The 12,182-nt window shown below is 37.6% G+C and overlaps 5 protein-coding genes across 6 annotated transcripts; 3 read left to right on the top strand and 2 right to left on the bottom strand.

Annotated features, from left to right (window-relative positions):
* Positions 1-152: 152 nt before the first annotated feature.
* Positions 153-2,626, bottom strand: LOC120341006 (lipopolysaccharide-induced tumor necrosis factor-alpha factor homolog). The gene is made up of 5 exons (XM_039409423.2): positions 2,558-2,626; positions 2,193-2,434; positions 1,652-1,842; positions 1,141-1,238; positions 153-522 (listed from the first exon to the last, which is right to left on the bottom strand). The coding sequence occupies exons 2-5, from the start codon at positions 2,344-2,346 to the stop codon at positions 417-419; spliced, it is 549 nt and encodes a 182-aa protein (XP_039265357.2). The 5' UTR covers positions 2,347-2,434; positions 2,558-2,626; the 3' UTR covers positions 153-416.
* Positions 2,627-3,049: 423 nt separating this feature from the next.
* Positions 3,050-3,682, bottom strand: LOC120341305 (histone H2A). Its single transcript, XM_039409796.2, has one exon. It carries the CDS (start codon positions 3,545-3,547, stop codon positions 3,167-3,169), a length of 381 nt encoding a protein of 126 aa, XP_039265730.1. The 5' UTR covers positions 3,548-3,682; the 3' UTR covers positions 3,050-3,166.
* On the top strand, positions 3,650-5,585 carry LOC120341010 (histone H3). Its single transcript, XM_039409429.2, has one exon. The coding sequence runs from the start codon at positions 3,816-3,818 to the stop codon at positions 4,224-4,226; it is 411 nt and encodes a 136-aa protein (XP_039265363.1). The 5' UTR covers positions 3,650-3,815; the 3' UTR covers positions 4,227-5,585.
* Positions 5,586-6,047: 462 nt separating this feature from the next.
* Positions 6,048-10,094, top strand: LOC120341005 (uncharacterized). 2 transcript variants are annotated; one of them, XM_078119915.1, is made up of 4 exons: positions 6,048-6,690; positions 8,851-8,969; positions 9,328-9,463; positions 9,613-10,094. In XM_078119915.1, exons 1-4 carry the CDS (start codon positions 6,543-6,545, stop codon positions 9,699-9,701), a joined length of 492 nt encoding a protein of 163 aa, XP_077976041.1. In that variant the 5' UTR covers positions 6,048-6,542; the 3' UTR covers positions 9,702-10,094. The 2 variants fall into 2 exon arrangements, with proteins under 2 accessions (XP_077976041.1, XP_039265355.2); XM_039409421.2 differs by lacking the exon at positions 6,048-6,690 and adding an exon at positions 6,727-8,599.
* Positions 10,095-11,503: 1,409 nt separating this feature from the next.
* On the top strand, positions 11,504-11,921 carry LOC120341012 (histone H4). Its single transcript, XM_039409432.2, has one exon. The coding sequence runs from the start codon at positions 11,598-11,600 to the stop codon at positions 11,907-11,909; it is 312 nt and encodes a 103-aa protein (XP_039265366.1). The 5' UTR covers positions 11,504-11,597; the 3' UTR covers positions 11,910-11,921.
* Positions 11,922-12,182: the final 261 nt, after the last annotated feature.

Raw genomic sequence — 12,182 nt, 5'->3', positions numbered from 1 at the left:
GCTTTGTAAACCCATTGTTCATATCGTTGAAAACAGGATGGTGAACTATATGTTGTCTTTTCGCCTTTCATAATTCAGGGCCCAAACTAACTGCCAGCAAAAGTCTTGAATTAGTCTTTGCAAACAAATATTTTCATCCAGAATGCTATACAGAACTTCAAAATTAGTCATTTATTTATATACACAAACGAAACCCAGTAGGCAAGAGTATAAGCAAAAAAATTGAAGTGATAAAAATAATCGATTGCATAGAAAATAGGCCAAAAAAACAATATTTTCATGAAACACTATTTTTATTGTTCGGCCTCAATACATTCGGCTGTATTACGTTCGAAGTAGGCTACTATTAATTATTTTCTAAGAATAGGTACATATTGCGGAGGTGTCATGTAAAGTTCAATTCGGTGGTGCGATTTTCACATACGTTTGCACACTCCCATCATTTGATTGCATTCGGGACAGTAATGATAAACGTCTTTCGTTCCCGGAATACAAAATGGAATCAGCCAACAAAATAGAGGACTGAAAAAGAAGAAATATTTTCGATAAATATATCCATAATGAAAATTGTAGGCTTGGACGAGCATTTTCTCATAGATAATGACAATTTTCGACAGAATGAGCGACGAATCTGCTCATTGTATTGTTCGGAAATCTCACGGATAGATTCAATGAATGTTTCGATTCCATGAACATCGATTTCCTTGACTAGCAATGGTCAATAAGTTATAGAGGTGATGAACAACTGAAATTGTCGGGGGTGCTCAGGCAAATTTTTCATGAGGACAGATTTTAAAGCAAGGAGGGAACTATGGTTTGTTTTCGTGTTTATTTGTGTGTTTGAAATGTAAGAATAGATTATATGATAAGATGGTAATTTTGTCTACCGAGAAGTTTTGGTATAGTTGCAAAAACCAAAAATTGTGATAGTCTCTGCGGCCTGCCAGTATTTTTAAATGGCAGGAGTTGAATATATTAAATGATGATTATGTAGAAATAAACTAGTTTGTAAACGCCAACTCGTAAAAACGGTGGTGATAAAACAGAGTAAGACGCTTCTTGGGGTTGAGGGTCGGGGAACGTCGATTTCCCGTTCATCACCGAAATTTCCAATTAACAATAACATCACACGAAACTCACCATATGATGCATATAAAACAGCACATCAACCAGGTAAAACCTCCCGATACAAAATCAATACGTGATGTCACGACTTTACGGCAGTTTACACACGTTACCTGAGTAAACACAAAGTAAAAAAGTTTTGCTGTTATTATTTGGTGGCAAATGTTAAACGGACTTTGGAAAAATCAGATAAATCACTATCGTTTTAGGTTTTTATTATAAGAGCGTCACAATTCGTCTTGATATTGATAAAAGAAAAATTAGATATTATTGATAAAACTTAATGCTTGGACTAGGAAAAACTTCTCGAGGTTCCACTATTGAACATTATAACTAAATATCATTACTGATCACAGGAGTAGTAACAATTCGTACAATTTCAACATTACGATTTCTCATGCATATATAGTAGGCTTATATATATTTAGTTTGTTAATTTGCATTCTCCTATTTCAAAATATATATATATACAAATTCAAATCGGAAATCAATGACATAATATGAAATATTATAAGTTTCAACTCACCACAACAGGTACGTCGTTATATCCTGCAGTGTGAAATAAAACCGTTGACCCTGAATTCGGTTCTGCTGAATATGTTGTCACCCCAGGTGGATAATAATTTCTGTTCTGAAACGTAACCGGGGCTTGATCAGCATTAGCCACATAAGGGTGTGTCATTGGCTGTGTAGTGATCGGATACGATGCAATAAATTCTAAAAAATTATATAATATATCATTGAGATAGCCATTTTGTATATCTGGAATTCGAAATAGCAAAATTGAAATAACATGGTGATGAAACTAGGTATAATTTACCGTTTTTGGAATCTCTCGACACAGAGTCATGGATAAAAATATTTTTGGCAGATTATCTGTATTTTTTTAAATTAGTTGAAATTTAGATGAGTGAGCGTAATCCAAGTATCGTATTTACGGAAAGGGACCGAGAGAGATGACTGTATCATAAAAACAATGTCATTGGCTTCCTCTAAGTGGGAGTGTATGGAAGTTCGAAAATAATAATATATAAAAAGATTTACAAATTTTAAAACCTGAAAAGTACCTTGATTCATAAACTTTGCATCGGGGTATGGATCCGTAGGTACGTAAGGTGGTGGCTGTAGTGCCGGAAGAGTTTGCTCATCGTCTTGTATATTTTCGCGAATAGGATCAGCACTTGGTTCGGGTATTGGAATGGGTGCACTTTGATCCGACATGGTGGTAAATAATTGCTATTGTACTAAATCATCGAAATTGTTCGTAGAAAATGATGATTGTCTAATATTCTTCCAGCGGGCATGAATTCTGGTCAGTTAAAGAAAAAACGGGTTATGAGCACCTCGTATTCACGAGAAAGTATATGTGCTGCTTTTGTTCCTATATATGGGTAAGTTAACTCCTAAGACAAAGTAATCTAAACTGCCTCACACTTGAATTTTGCGAAAACTCCACACCAGCTCCTCATTTCCTATATATATATTCCTTCTTATGTTGCAAGTAACTATCTACTTCATTAGGAACTACCTGCATGAATACTCGTAAGATTAGCCGATGCCATATCATAGATACGTCGTCGTGGTATCATTTTTGGATAAGTGACTAAGATATCTGAAAAAAACAACATGCAGTCACACCACCGGTTAAATATTTGTTTAGACATTGTGTGTAGAGAGCAACGACGCACCATTGAAGGCTTAAAAATGGCTGGATACGTTTCCTGCCTCGTGTGTAATTCTGGTTTATAATGTGTCATTTCGAAGACCCTTGGCTAGTGTTACCAAAGAGGAAATATAGCAGCGTTCAAATTTATACATACACAAATAGGCGCACATATATATATTGAGCATTCTGTATACTATTTTCGCAGTAGGCCTAATTTGTTTCCCTGGAAATCCGTTAAAGCTATAACAAGCTAGGCAATCGACCAACAGGTTTTATTCGCATGTTTAAAATACCGTGCTTTCTGCATTCAAACTCTGCTATTTGAATATTATGGGTGGCACTGAAAAGTGCCGTTTTGTAAAGTTATCTCTGAATTTATGCTTGGGAACTTTTGGCAGTTTTTTTAGGCAGGAGAACTGCTTGGATATTAGGAAGAACTCCTCCTTGTGCAATGGTGACTCCGCCAAGAAGTTTATTCAACTCCTCGTCGTTTCTGATTGCCAGCTGAAGATGTCTAGGGATAATTCTAGATTTCTTGTTGTCACGAGCAGCATTTCCTGCCAACTCCAACACTTCCGCACTCAAGTATTCGAGAACGGCAGCAAGGTAAACTGGTGCGCCGGCTCCGACACGTTCGGCGTAGTTTCCTTTGCGGAGTAGGCGATGAACGCGACCAACTGGGAACTGCAGTCCGGCCCTTGATGAGCGTGACTTGCTCTTTGCTTTAGATTTTCCGCCTTTTCCTCTTCCAGACATTGTATTATGATTGTAGTGATATCAACAAGCAAAATACTATGCGATTACTATTTTGGTCGTCGTATTTATATTCGCCGGAGGGTTTAACAAAGGCGCCAATCCTAATCTTTTAAAGGCAATGATTGGGGGCTTGTGATTGGGCGAAATTCAATCACTAACCATCAATTGTTCTACTAGCCAATGAGAACGCCGGATATAGACTATATATTTCAAATTCTTACTTCAACCGCATCAGTGTTATCACATCGATAGATCTGTCACTTCTAAGATGGCGAGAACAAAGCAAACCGCAAGGAAGAGCACGGGTGGCAAGGCCCCCCGCAAACAGTTGGCAACTAAAGCCGCTCGTAAGAGTGCGCCCGCCACTGGTGGAGTGAAGAAACCACACAGGTACAGGCCAGGAACCGTCGCTCTGAGAGAGATTCGTCGCTACCAAAAGTCAACAGAGCTGTTGCTCCGCAAACTACCATTCCAGCGTTTAGTTCGTGAAATCGCTCAAGACTTCAAAACTGACCTGCGCTTCCAAAGCAGCTCTGTGATGGCCCTGCAGGAAGCGAGTGAATCTTACTTGGTTGGTCTGTTTGAAGACACAAACTTGTGTGCAATTCACGCCAGGAGAGTTACAATCATGCCAAAAGACATTCAGCTGGCACGTAGAATCCGTGGCGAGCGAGCTTAAATTTTATACCAAACGGCTCTTTTCAGAGCCACCAAAAGCAATTCTATCGAGTTTATTCTACCCCGTGGCGACTGAAATACATTACTCACGATTACAAAATTATAACTTGTACAAAAAAATAGCAGTGAACCAGGCTCTCTCCAGCTTGACAGTGTAAAGGTAAACCCGTTGCAACGATTCCGCGCGGGTCTTGCTACTTACTGAAGAGAGGGAAACATTTTTCTTTCATTATTTATTAGCGTCCTGGAAATTTTAATTAAACGATTTGATTGGAAACTCTACCTACGAACGGCTCTGGATACGAAAAATCCAACTTACGAAAATTCTTATCGTAAAAATATTGCTTTGACACACGTAAGGATTTTCTACATACGATAGGCCGACAAGCGAAAATGAAAAGCGCGTGTTGTGATATTTATTTGTTTTAGGTCAATGCAATGTTTTAGGTTAATGCAGTGCTTGAAGCAGGGAAGTCCAATTGAAATAATATTCAAATATCGCCACTTTCGAAAATTGTTTTTCGTGTTTATAAAAACAACGAATATGGCACACAAATCCTATCCCGCTTGATTTAAAACATTTCACAATTATTTCATTTTTTATCGTAATCAAACGCAGACTTGCACGCCATTAAATTACACCCGACATGAAAGGATTTCAATTAACGTCGACTTGGAAGTGCTTTACACGACGTCAATGATGTTTTTGATTGAAAATATTTTGCAATTATTTTATTTTAGCCGATTCTATTCTGGAGCTTCAGAAGTATGTGCACCAAGATGGCGCACAACCTGAACACAGTAGGTACCGGTACAGTACTGATAAACGGTATACGAAGGTTGTACAGCCAAAGCCGGGGATTATAACTCCAATATTAAATTAATCAATCGAAGACAACCATGAAAACGCGGCCATGCACGTCGCTTGTCAAATTTAGACCATTTACAACTTGCCTACAGTAGGATAGGATAGGATTTACATATTTATCCCACCGGTGGGTCTTACTACTTACTGAATACAGCGCGAAACAGCGCAAAGAGCGCGAAACAGCGCAAAATAGCGCGAAACAGAAGGAAACCAGCGCAAAACAGAGGGAAACAGCGCAAAACAGGAGACGCAGTCATTACCACCTCCTGCCACGAAAAAACCACGGCGCCTCTCGCCATGGTTTTATGGCGCTCTTTCCGGTATATTTACAAGGTTATGTACCGGATTATAGGTCATCATGCGAAATTTTATCTACCTTTTTGGTGCTCCAGAATTATGTGCAGCAATGTGTCGCACAACCTGAATCCGCTACACACACACACATACTATTTTCAGGTTGTGCGCCATCTTGGTGCACATACTTCTAGAGGTCCCTTTTTACCTAACCCTAAATCCAACCATATCCATATGGAAAATGTTCTAAATTATGGTACCCAAAATGTGTCACCAGCAGGGGCCTGCCATTACAGCATTACTGGCTACATACGTTGGTTTGTGTTTTTAATTTGCTGCCGTGGTACTCCAACTCAAAACAAGGTGCCCCGAACTCATTGCAAAATTTTTTTCTGCTTCACACTGTTTTCCTGTTTTGCGCTCTTTCGCGCTGTTTTGCGCTGTTTCCCCACTGTTTTGCGCTGTTTCCCTCTGTTTTGCGGTGTTTCGCGCTGTATTCAGTAAGTAGTAAGACCGTCCCCCCGGTAGACCATTAATTAAAATGCAGGGTGACATTGCAATATCGTCAGTTTTAGTTTTTATACAATCTCTGTGCTAAAAATTTAATGTTTATTTAGGCCTTAAAACCTTGGTATTTCTGTATTTGTTAGGTACCGTATACAGGTATGCGAAGTTCTTGAAAAATTGTGAAAGGTTTGAAGAACACTGTATTGAGCATTCTTTCAGTTTGTATTCTGCTACAGCAGCTTGCAACAATGTAAGTTTTACCATTGCCAGATTGCAGAATACTGTAGAACACGCTGCATAGCGCATGGCTGTATGAGTACCGTAATTTAGGAAACTGCAGAGCTTGCTTCCAAATCAAAAATACTGACTAGCGGACTATGGTGTACTGTGTCGTATACAGGTGCTCTGCAACGTCTGAGAAACAGCCAGACCGATCTCTCCATGAATTTCCAAAGGATCCAAAGCTTTGGAAGGCTTGGATAATTCGTGTCAGCAGAGAAAATTTTGTGCCATCTACAAGTGCTCGCGTTTGCTCGTACCACTTCAGTAGTGAAGACTATGGCACAAAAAGGACATCAGATCGACCACTAATATTCCAGGGAAAAGTATTAAAAAGAGGAGCCTTGCCCTGTTGGAATCTCAGAGGTGATGTTTCAAAGCGCACAAGAACTACATCTCTTTGTGCTATGCTACCAATCGAATGCAGGAATGCAGTCCAACAGACACCTCTACTGCAGTACTGAAAGCCTTGCCCTCTCTGCTCCATCCATTCTACAAGGACCATCTTCAAAAGAAGGTAAATCCCCAAACAATTGAAAAATGAATGAGAAACTGCTAACAAAATTATTCAAGGATTAAAATTGAAGGTTTTATAGCTCACTATCAAAAGATGAATTTGCAAAGTTATACGGGTTGCAGAAAGATGTAATTGATATGTTGATGGCAGTGATTGATAGATTCGAGCCACTACAATATTGGAGTGGAAAAACAGTAAATTCAATTAGTAGCTTTGATCAATTTCTTATTTTTTTTGATGAAGCTCAAGCTGCCTTATTTTTATATTGGCAACATTATCATTTAATAAGTACCATCACGATGCAGAATATTTTTTTGACATTTTCAAGCATTTCACGAGATATTTTTTATTGGCATTATCTTTATGTGCCAACTGCACTCTTTGACAAAAACGGAATGCACCCTGCCACGGTGTTTTTCAACAATTCCAAATTGCAAGATTACATTGGACTGCACAGAATTTCTTTTTGAAACACCGCGATGTGATTTGCAGGAAGCTTCTGTCAGCTACAGTAATTAGAAACATAGACTGACACCGAATATTTAGTCGGAACTGCACATAATTGTGCTATCATTTTCATGAGTAACGGATATCCAGGTAGCACGAGTGATAAAGTTATGACAGCATGTTCCAAATTGCTCATAAAATTGCAGGCAATAAGAGGTTATTTGATGATGAGATTGATCTGTGGATGATTTATAGACCTGTTAGGATAGGATTAAGATTTCTTCAAGTTAAAGGAGACTAAGGTCTGTATATCTCAAGATAGTGTGATTCGATATCGGTTACGAACCTGCCCTTCAATCATGTGGTATTAACTATTAAGCGGTGAAAGTATTCTGACATCAAATTTGATGTGTATACCGATGCTAACAAATACATTCAGTTTTATATATCTGAATGAATCCAATCCGCAGAAATCATTAAGTATGCCATGTTTCATATATGTATTATGATTACACCCGGATATTCCTGAATTGAATTTGCTGGCATCAGCAAGGGGTAGTGTTTGGATATGAATGAAATATGTTTTGTACAGCAAGTTTCATAAATATTGATATTATAATTGACTAGCAGAGTGGATTAGAAATTTTTTTCGATTTTTTCTTAAGATGTCTTAGTAAATCATAAAAACCTTTTAGCAAGGGAGACATTTTGAGTTCTGTGTTAATTTCTCTTCTCTGATAATGGCCAAAGCATGGGTACGGCCGTAGTTTTGTAATTTTTGTGAGAATGAAATGTCTAGTACTGTACTGTAATGGTACAGGCCGTGCCTTCACATTTATGCCTGATAAACTTATTCTAATCAAGAAGTATTTCAATCAGTGGCAGTCTGGCAGATTTGTGTTTGGCTGGGTTTTAAAGTCAAGTTTAAGCATCTAAAACAAACAACTGGCTGGCATGATTCCATACCCAATATTGGCTTGTACACAGATGGCGATAGGCCATTGTATGCCATACGTTAGGTCATCTTAATAACTCTTCTCTTCCTGCAGTCCTGGGATGAATATATAAAAATCCTGTCCAGTTACTTCTAAAATTAATTTTTCAAGCATCCATTTTTTTGATCCAGACTTATACCACTCTGTCATGCTCTACAGTAAACTTTTGATAATATTTTACTGATTGCATTTTCCACTCAACATACTTTGTTTCTGGTGGCAGTGGACTACCGGTACCGGTATGCCTTGGGAAAATTGTTCTATATATGGATGTAATACAACTCGCCATATCAGAGGTGTGGGAATATTTAAGTTACCGAGCGATTTTAAAAAACAATCTTCGTGGAGGAAAAGAATAATTAAGGTATTACAAGGTCGTGAAGGTGATGCAGAACTTCAGGAACATATACAAAATGGAACAATACGAATATGTGAAAAACATTTCAGGACTAGCGATGTTGAAACCTGTAAGAATAATGTGAATCACAATATGTCCTTATGTATTATATGTTTAAATTGTTTCCGATGAATGTGTTATTGTGGCTTTAGTAATTTTCATAGTTGAAATATTTGTTCAAAGTTTAACTATATAACTACTGGAAAAATAAAGGAATAAGAGCAATCTCCACATTAACCATATTACCTCTACCTACATGTTATTTGCACTTTGGTAATTATCGAGAACGATACTAAAGTGATTATTTCTTTTAAATTACAGATACTCTTCCAGAGGTAGATCCTCCCAGAAGACGCTTGGTACGGGGATCTATACCGTGCAGGTATCTTCCACCTAAATTATTGTCACCAGAGTCGCTTTCTTCGTTGGATGAATCATCTGTAAGCTAGTATAGTGTTTATTCATAAATCCAAGCTCTTTGGTCATGGTATGGATTCTTTTAGGGAAATGGCGAAGAAGAGTTCCTTAGAATCTGATCATTTTGCTTGAATTAGAAATGTTTTTTATTAAGGAAATATGCATTTTGCTGATAGCTTAAAACGAAAACTACATCTGTATAGGTGGTTTTATATAAATTCAGCCATCTAGAGTATGTTCATCAAATTTTTAATCTCTGCATGAGGTGTCTTAAAAAATTGTGAAATTACTACTCCTGTATAAAAAAACAAGTTGTCAGGTATATGCTGAAGCACTATTTTTTATTCTGTTGTTCATCAGATGAAATATATCTCATTTTAGATTACAAAACATGACAGATCGATAGATATGTTGGAAATGCAATACCCTAAGAATAAGGATAATTATCGGAATAAACATAAGCTACATCAATTTACGAAGACTGCTGTTATAAAACCAAAGAAATTTCGAAGTTTTGGTAAGCATATATTGTTAATTTTACTAACCTCCAAAATAAAATATATTTTTGAAACATATTTCAATGAAATTTGAACTGCCTTTTTAATCTACGAAAAGTATGCACTTTAGATACATTGCATGTACGGTAATAGATAACTTATTTTCCAGGGGTAGACACTAATGAGCAGAAAGAGACCAGGAATTTTTGTTGTCAAATTGGTAAAAGTTTTATTAAGCGACCAAGCGAAGAAAGCTGAAAAAGTTTTTTATTGCCTCTTTTTGAGAATAATATGTTCGGTGCCCTCATAGCAAGCAGGAAATTAATCTGGCGAAAAATACCAATTGTTGTAAACATCCTAAAGGGATTCGATGATACCACGTAAGAAGCCTCATTCTCAGGGATTAAGTGTGGATTTAAAAACATCAGCCACTAGCAAAAGCTGTAGAATCCTGTATATGCAAAATTAATGCTCTCATTTTAAAGCGGGATTGGATGACTAGACTAATATTCTCGTTTCATGCACAAAGTTTGTATACCAATGAGTTTCTGTATCACAACTTTTTTCATTGTTTATTTTCATTATTCATTTATTTGAACTGCTTTAGATGTGCATTTGATGACTTTTACAATAAATAAGTCTTCACTGTTAGCGCCTTTTTTTGTGAAAACTGCGAGGCACTTCCGCATTATTTTAAAATTCCAAATCGCCATTTTTTTTCGTTTTCTTGAATCAAAAATTTCTAAGTTGACAAGTAAGTTGCTTGCAAGTTCTTTTGTAATTCAATTTTGTATTACATTATGGTATTTGAGTAAATTATAAACTCTGTGATGCAGACAAGGGAGATGAAGCTATACGAAATATTGGATGAGGGGCAAAATTATTGTATAATATATTACCATGTTTCATTTTACAAACACTCTGATTCCACTTTCAAACAAAAGCGCCCGGCCGTGTTGACCAGGTGTGAAAATGCGCAGCTACCTTCTTCTTTCTACCGCGTGAATTTCACTGGTTATTAAAAGCTAACCTCCTAAGCTCAATTTTGAGACGTGTGCAGTTATGGTGAATTTACGTGGTATCACTTGGTCGTAGCCAACAGTGTACGAACTCACAATCGTTTTTTAGGTGGCGTGATGTTTTAGATAGCTATAGGCACCAACGATTTTGCTATCAGAGAAAATCTTGCACTGTTAATAGGTTGGTTGATTGTCCCTAAAATGGATATTAAGTACGTCTATCTGCGTGGTGTGTTATTAGCTGGTGATAAAATTTTTGGCTTCACAACTGCGTATTTGCGTTATTCTTCTCAAGAGTCGGAAAATGGTCGCTGTCGTTTCGCAGCAATTAATAAACGAACGTTTTTACCGATGCATTTTTGAGAGTATTCCGATGTGTGGATCCCCTTAAGCTTGTTAGATGCCTTTGACAAACTTATAAGTGTGTCATTAGTTTACACACTTCTCTATCAATGTTCGACTTGCTCATCTATTTCCTGGCCTAATGTGGTACTGATGGTCGGCGTGAATCAGACATGCACGACGTGTTTATGTTGTATCTAAAAAACAAGGTAGTGAAAATGATATTGGTGTTCTATCACATTCCATACCGTAAGCTAGACATTTTAACCAAAAAGTTTGGTAATAGCCAAGCCAAGAATTTTGCATAAAGTAAAATATTTGCGCTCACGCCTATTTTCTTACAGATAAATTTAGACTCGATAATATGTGCCTGAACCGATAAATGCTAGTTATGTCAAAGATCGCTAAATTTAATCGCCCAACAAAATATGAGCTCACTACGGGATATTTTGTTTCTTGTATTTACTCTATTAAATTGAGTACTGAGCGAGCTTTAGGGGCTCATTTACAGAAGTAGTGAGTCACAAATGCGTGTTTTGCAAATGTTACAGTAAATTGTTAGGATTTGAAAATAACATCTGTTTTACTTGCCAACCCCGATGTTGACAACTACGCCACTTTTTCGTAGCTACATTGCTATTGGTCCATTTTGTACCATACAGGACGCGCCAAGTTTATCGAAGTCGAAGCCGCACTTTTATTTCGACGACGTCTGAAACATCAGTGTTATAAATCTTGACGCTTCGACTAAGCTTCATTCGATTTCAACTCATTGTTATCATCCCAGTTAAAAATGTCTGGACGCGGTAAGGGAGGCAAAGGTCTTGGAAAAGGAGGAGCGAAGCGCCATCGCAAGGTTTTACGTGATAATATCCAAGGAATCACAAAGCCCGCTATTCGCCGTCTTGCAAGAAGAGGTGGTGTTAAGCGCATCTCGGGATTGATTTACGAAGAAACTAGAGGTGTCTTGAAAGTATTCTTGGAAAATGTGATTCGTGATGCAGTCACGTACACCGAGCATGCAAAGAGAAAGACCGTCACCGCTCTAGATGTCGTCTACGCTCTCAAACGCCAAGGACGCACTCTTTACGGATTCGGCGGTTAAGCGGAATCTTATCCACAAATCAAACGGCTCTTTTCAGAGCCACCCTCACGATTTACTAAGGTTTACAAAAAAACTAATGATTTAAATTGCAGTTCAAACGTGTGCATTTACAACGCTTTACGCTGTCCGATCCTTGTGACCAAATTTCAACAATAGACTCTAAATTTATCATGACAGCCTGCGCTGCTGTTGTAAGGTTGTTGCAGCAGTAGAAAGGAATATATGTTCCAATTTGATGCAATTACCTATGCCAGAATGGTTCAAGGTTGTCGA

Source organism: Styela clava, chromosome 14, assembly GCF_964204865.1.
Source record: "Styela clava chromosome 14, kaStyClav1.hap1.2, whole genome shotgun sequence".
NCBI lineage: Eukaryota > Metazoa > Chordata > Ascidiacea > Stolidobranchia > Styelidae > Styela > Styela clava.
The sequence above is the reverse complement of the archived record's forward strand: the minus strand, read 5'-3'. Positions and strand labels throughout refer to the sequence as shown.

Coding starts and splice junctions, on each gene's coding strand:
- LOC120341006 (XM_039409423.2), bottom strand. CDS start 2,346: ATGTCGGATCAAAGTGCACCCATTCCAATACCCGAACCAAGTGCTGAT. Junction 1,843..2,192: donor TGCAAAGTTTATGAATCAAG/GTACTTTTCAGG, acceptor ATAATTTTTTAG/AATTTATTGCATCGTATCCG. Junction 523..1,140: donor TGTTTTATATGCATCATATG/GTGAGTTTCGTG, acceptor CTTCTTTTTCAG/TCCTCTATTTTGTTGGCTGA.
- LOC120341305 (XM_039409796.2), bottom strand. CDS start 3,547: ATGTCTGGAAGAGGAAAAGGCGGAAAATCTAAAGCAAAGAGCAAGTCA.
- LOC120341010 (XM_039409429.2), top strand. CDS start 3,816: ATGGCGAGAACAAAGCAAACCGCAAGGAAGAGCACGGGTGGCAAGGCC.
- LOC120341005 (XM_039409421.2), top strand. CDS start 8,374: ATGCCTTGGGAAAATTGTTCTATATATGGATGTAATACAACTCGCCAT. Junction 8,600..8,850: donor GACTAGCGATGTTGAAACCT/GTAAGAATAATG, acceptor TTTAAATTACAG/ATACTCTTCCAGAGGTAGAT. Junction 9,464..9,612: donor AAAGAAATTTCGAAGTTTTG/GTAAGCATATAT, acceptor CTTATTTTCCAG/GGGTAGACACTAATGAGCAG.
- LOC120341012 (XM_039409432.2), top strand. CDS start 11,598: ATGTCTGGACGCGGTAAGGGAGGCAAAGGTCTTGGAAAAGGAGGAGCG.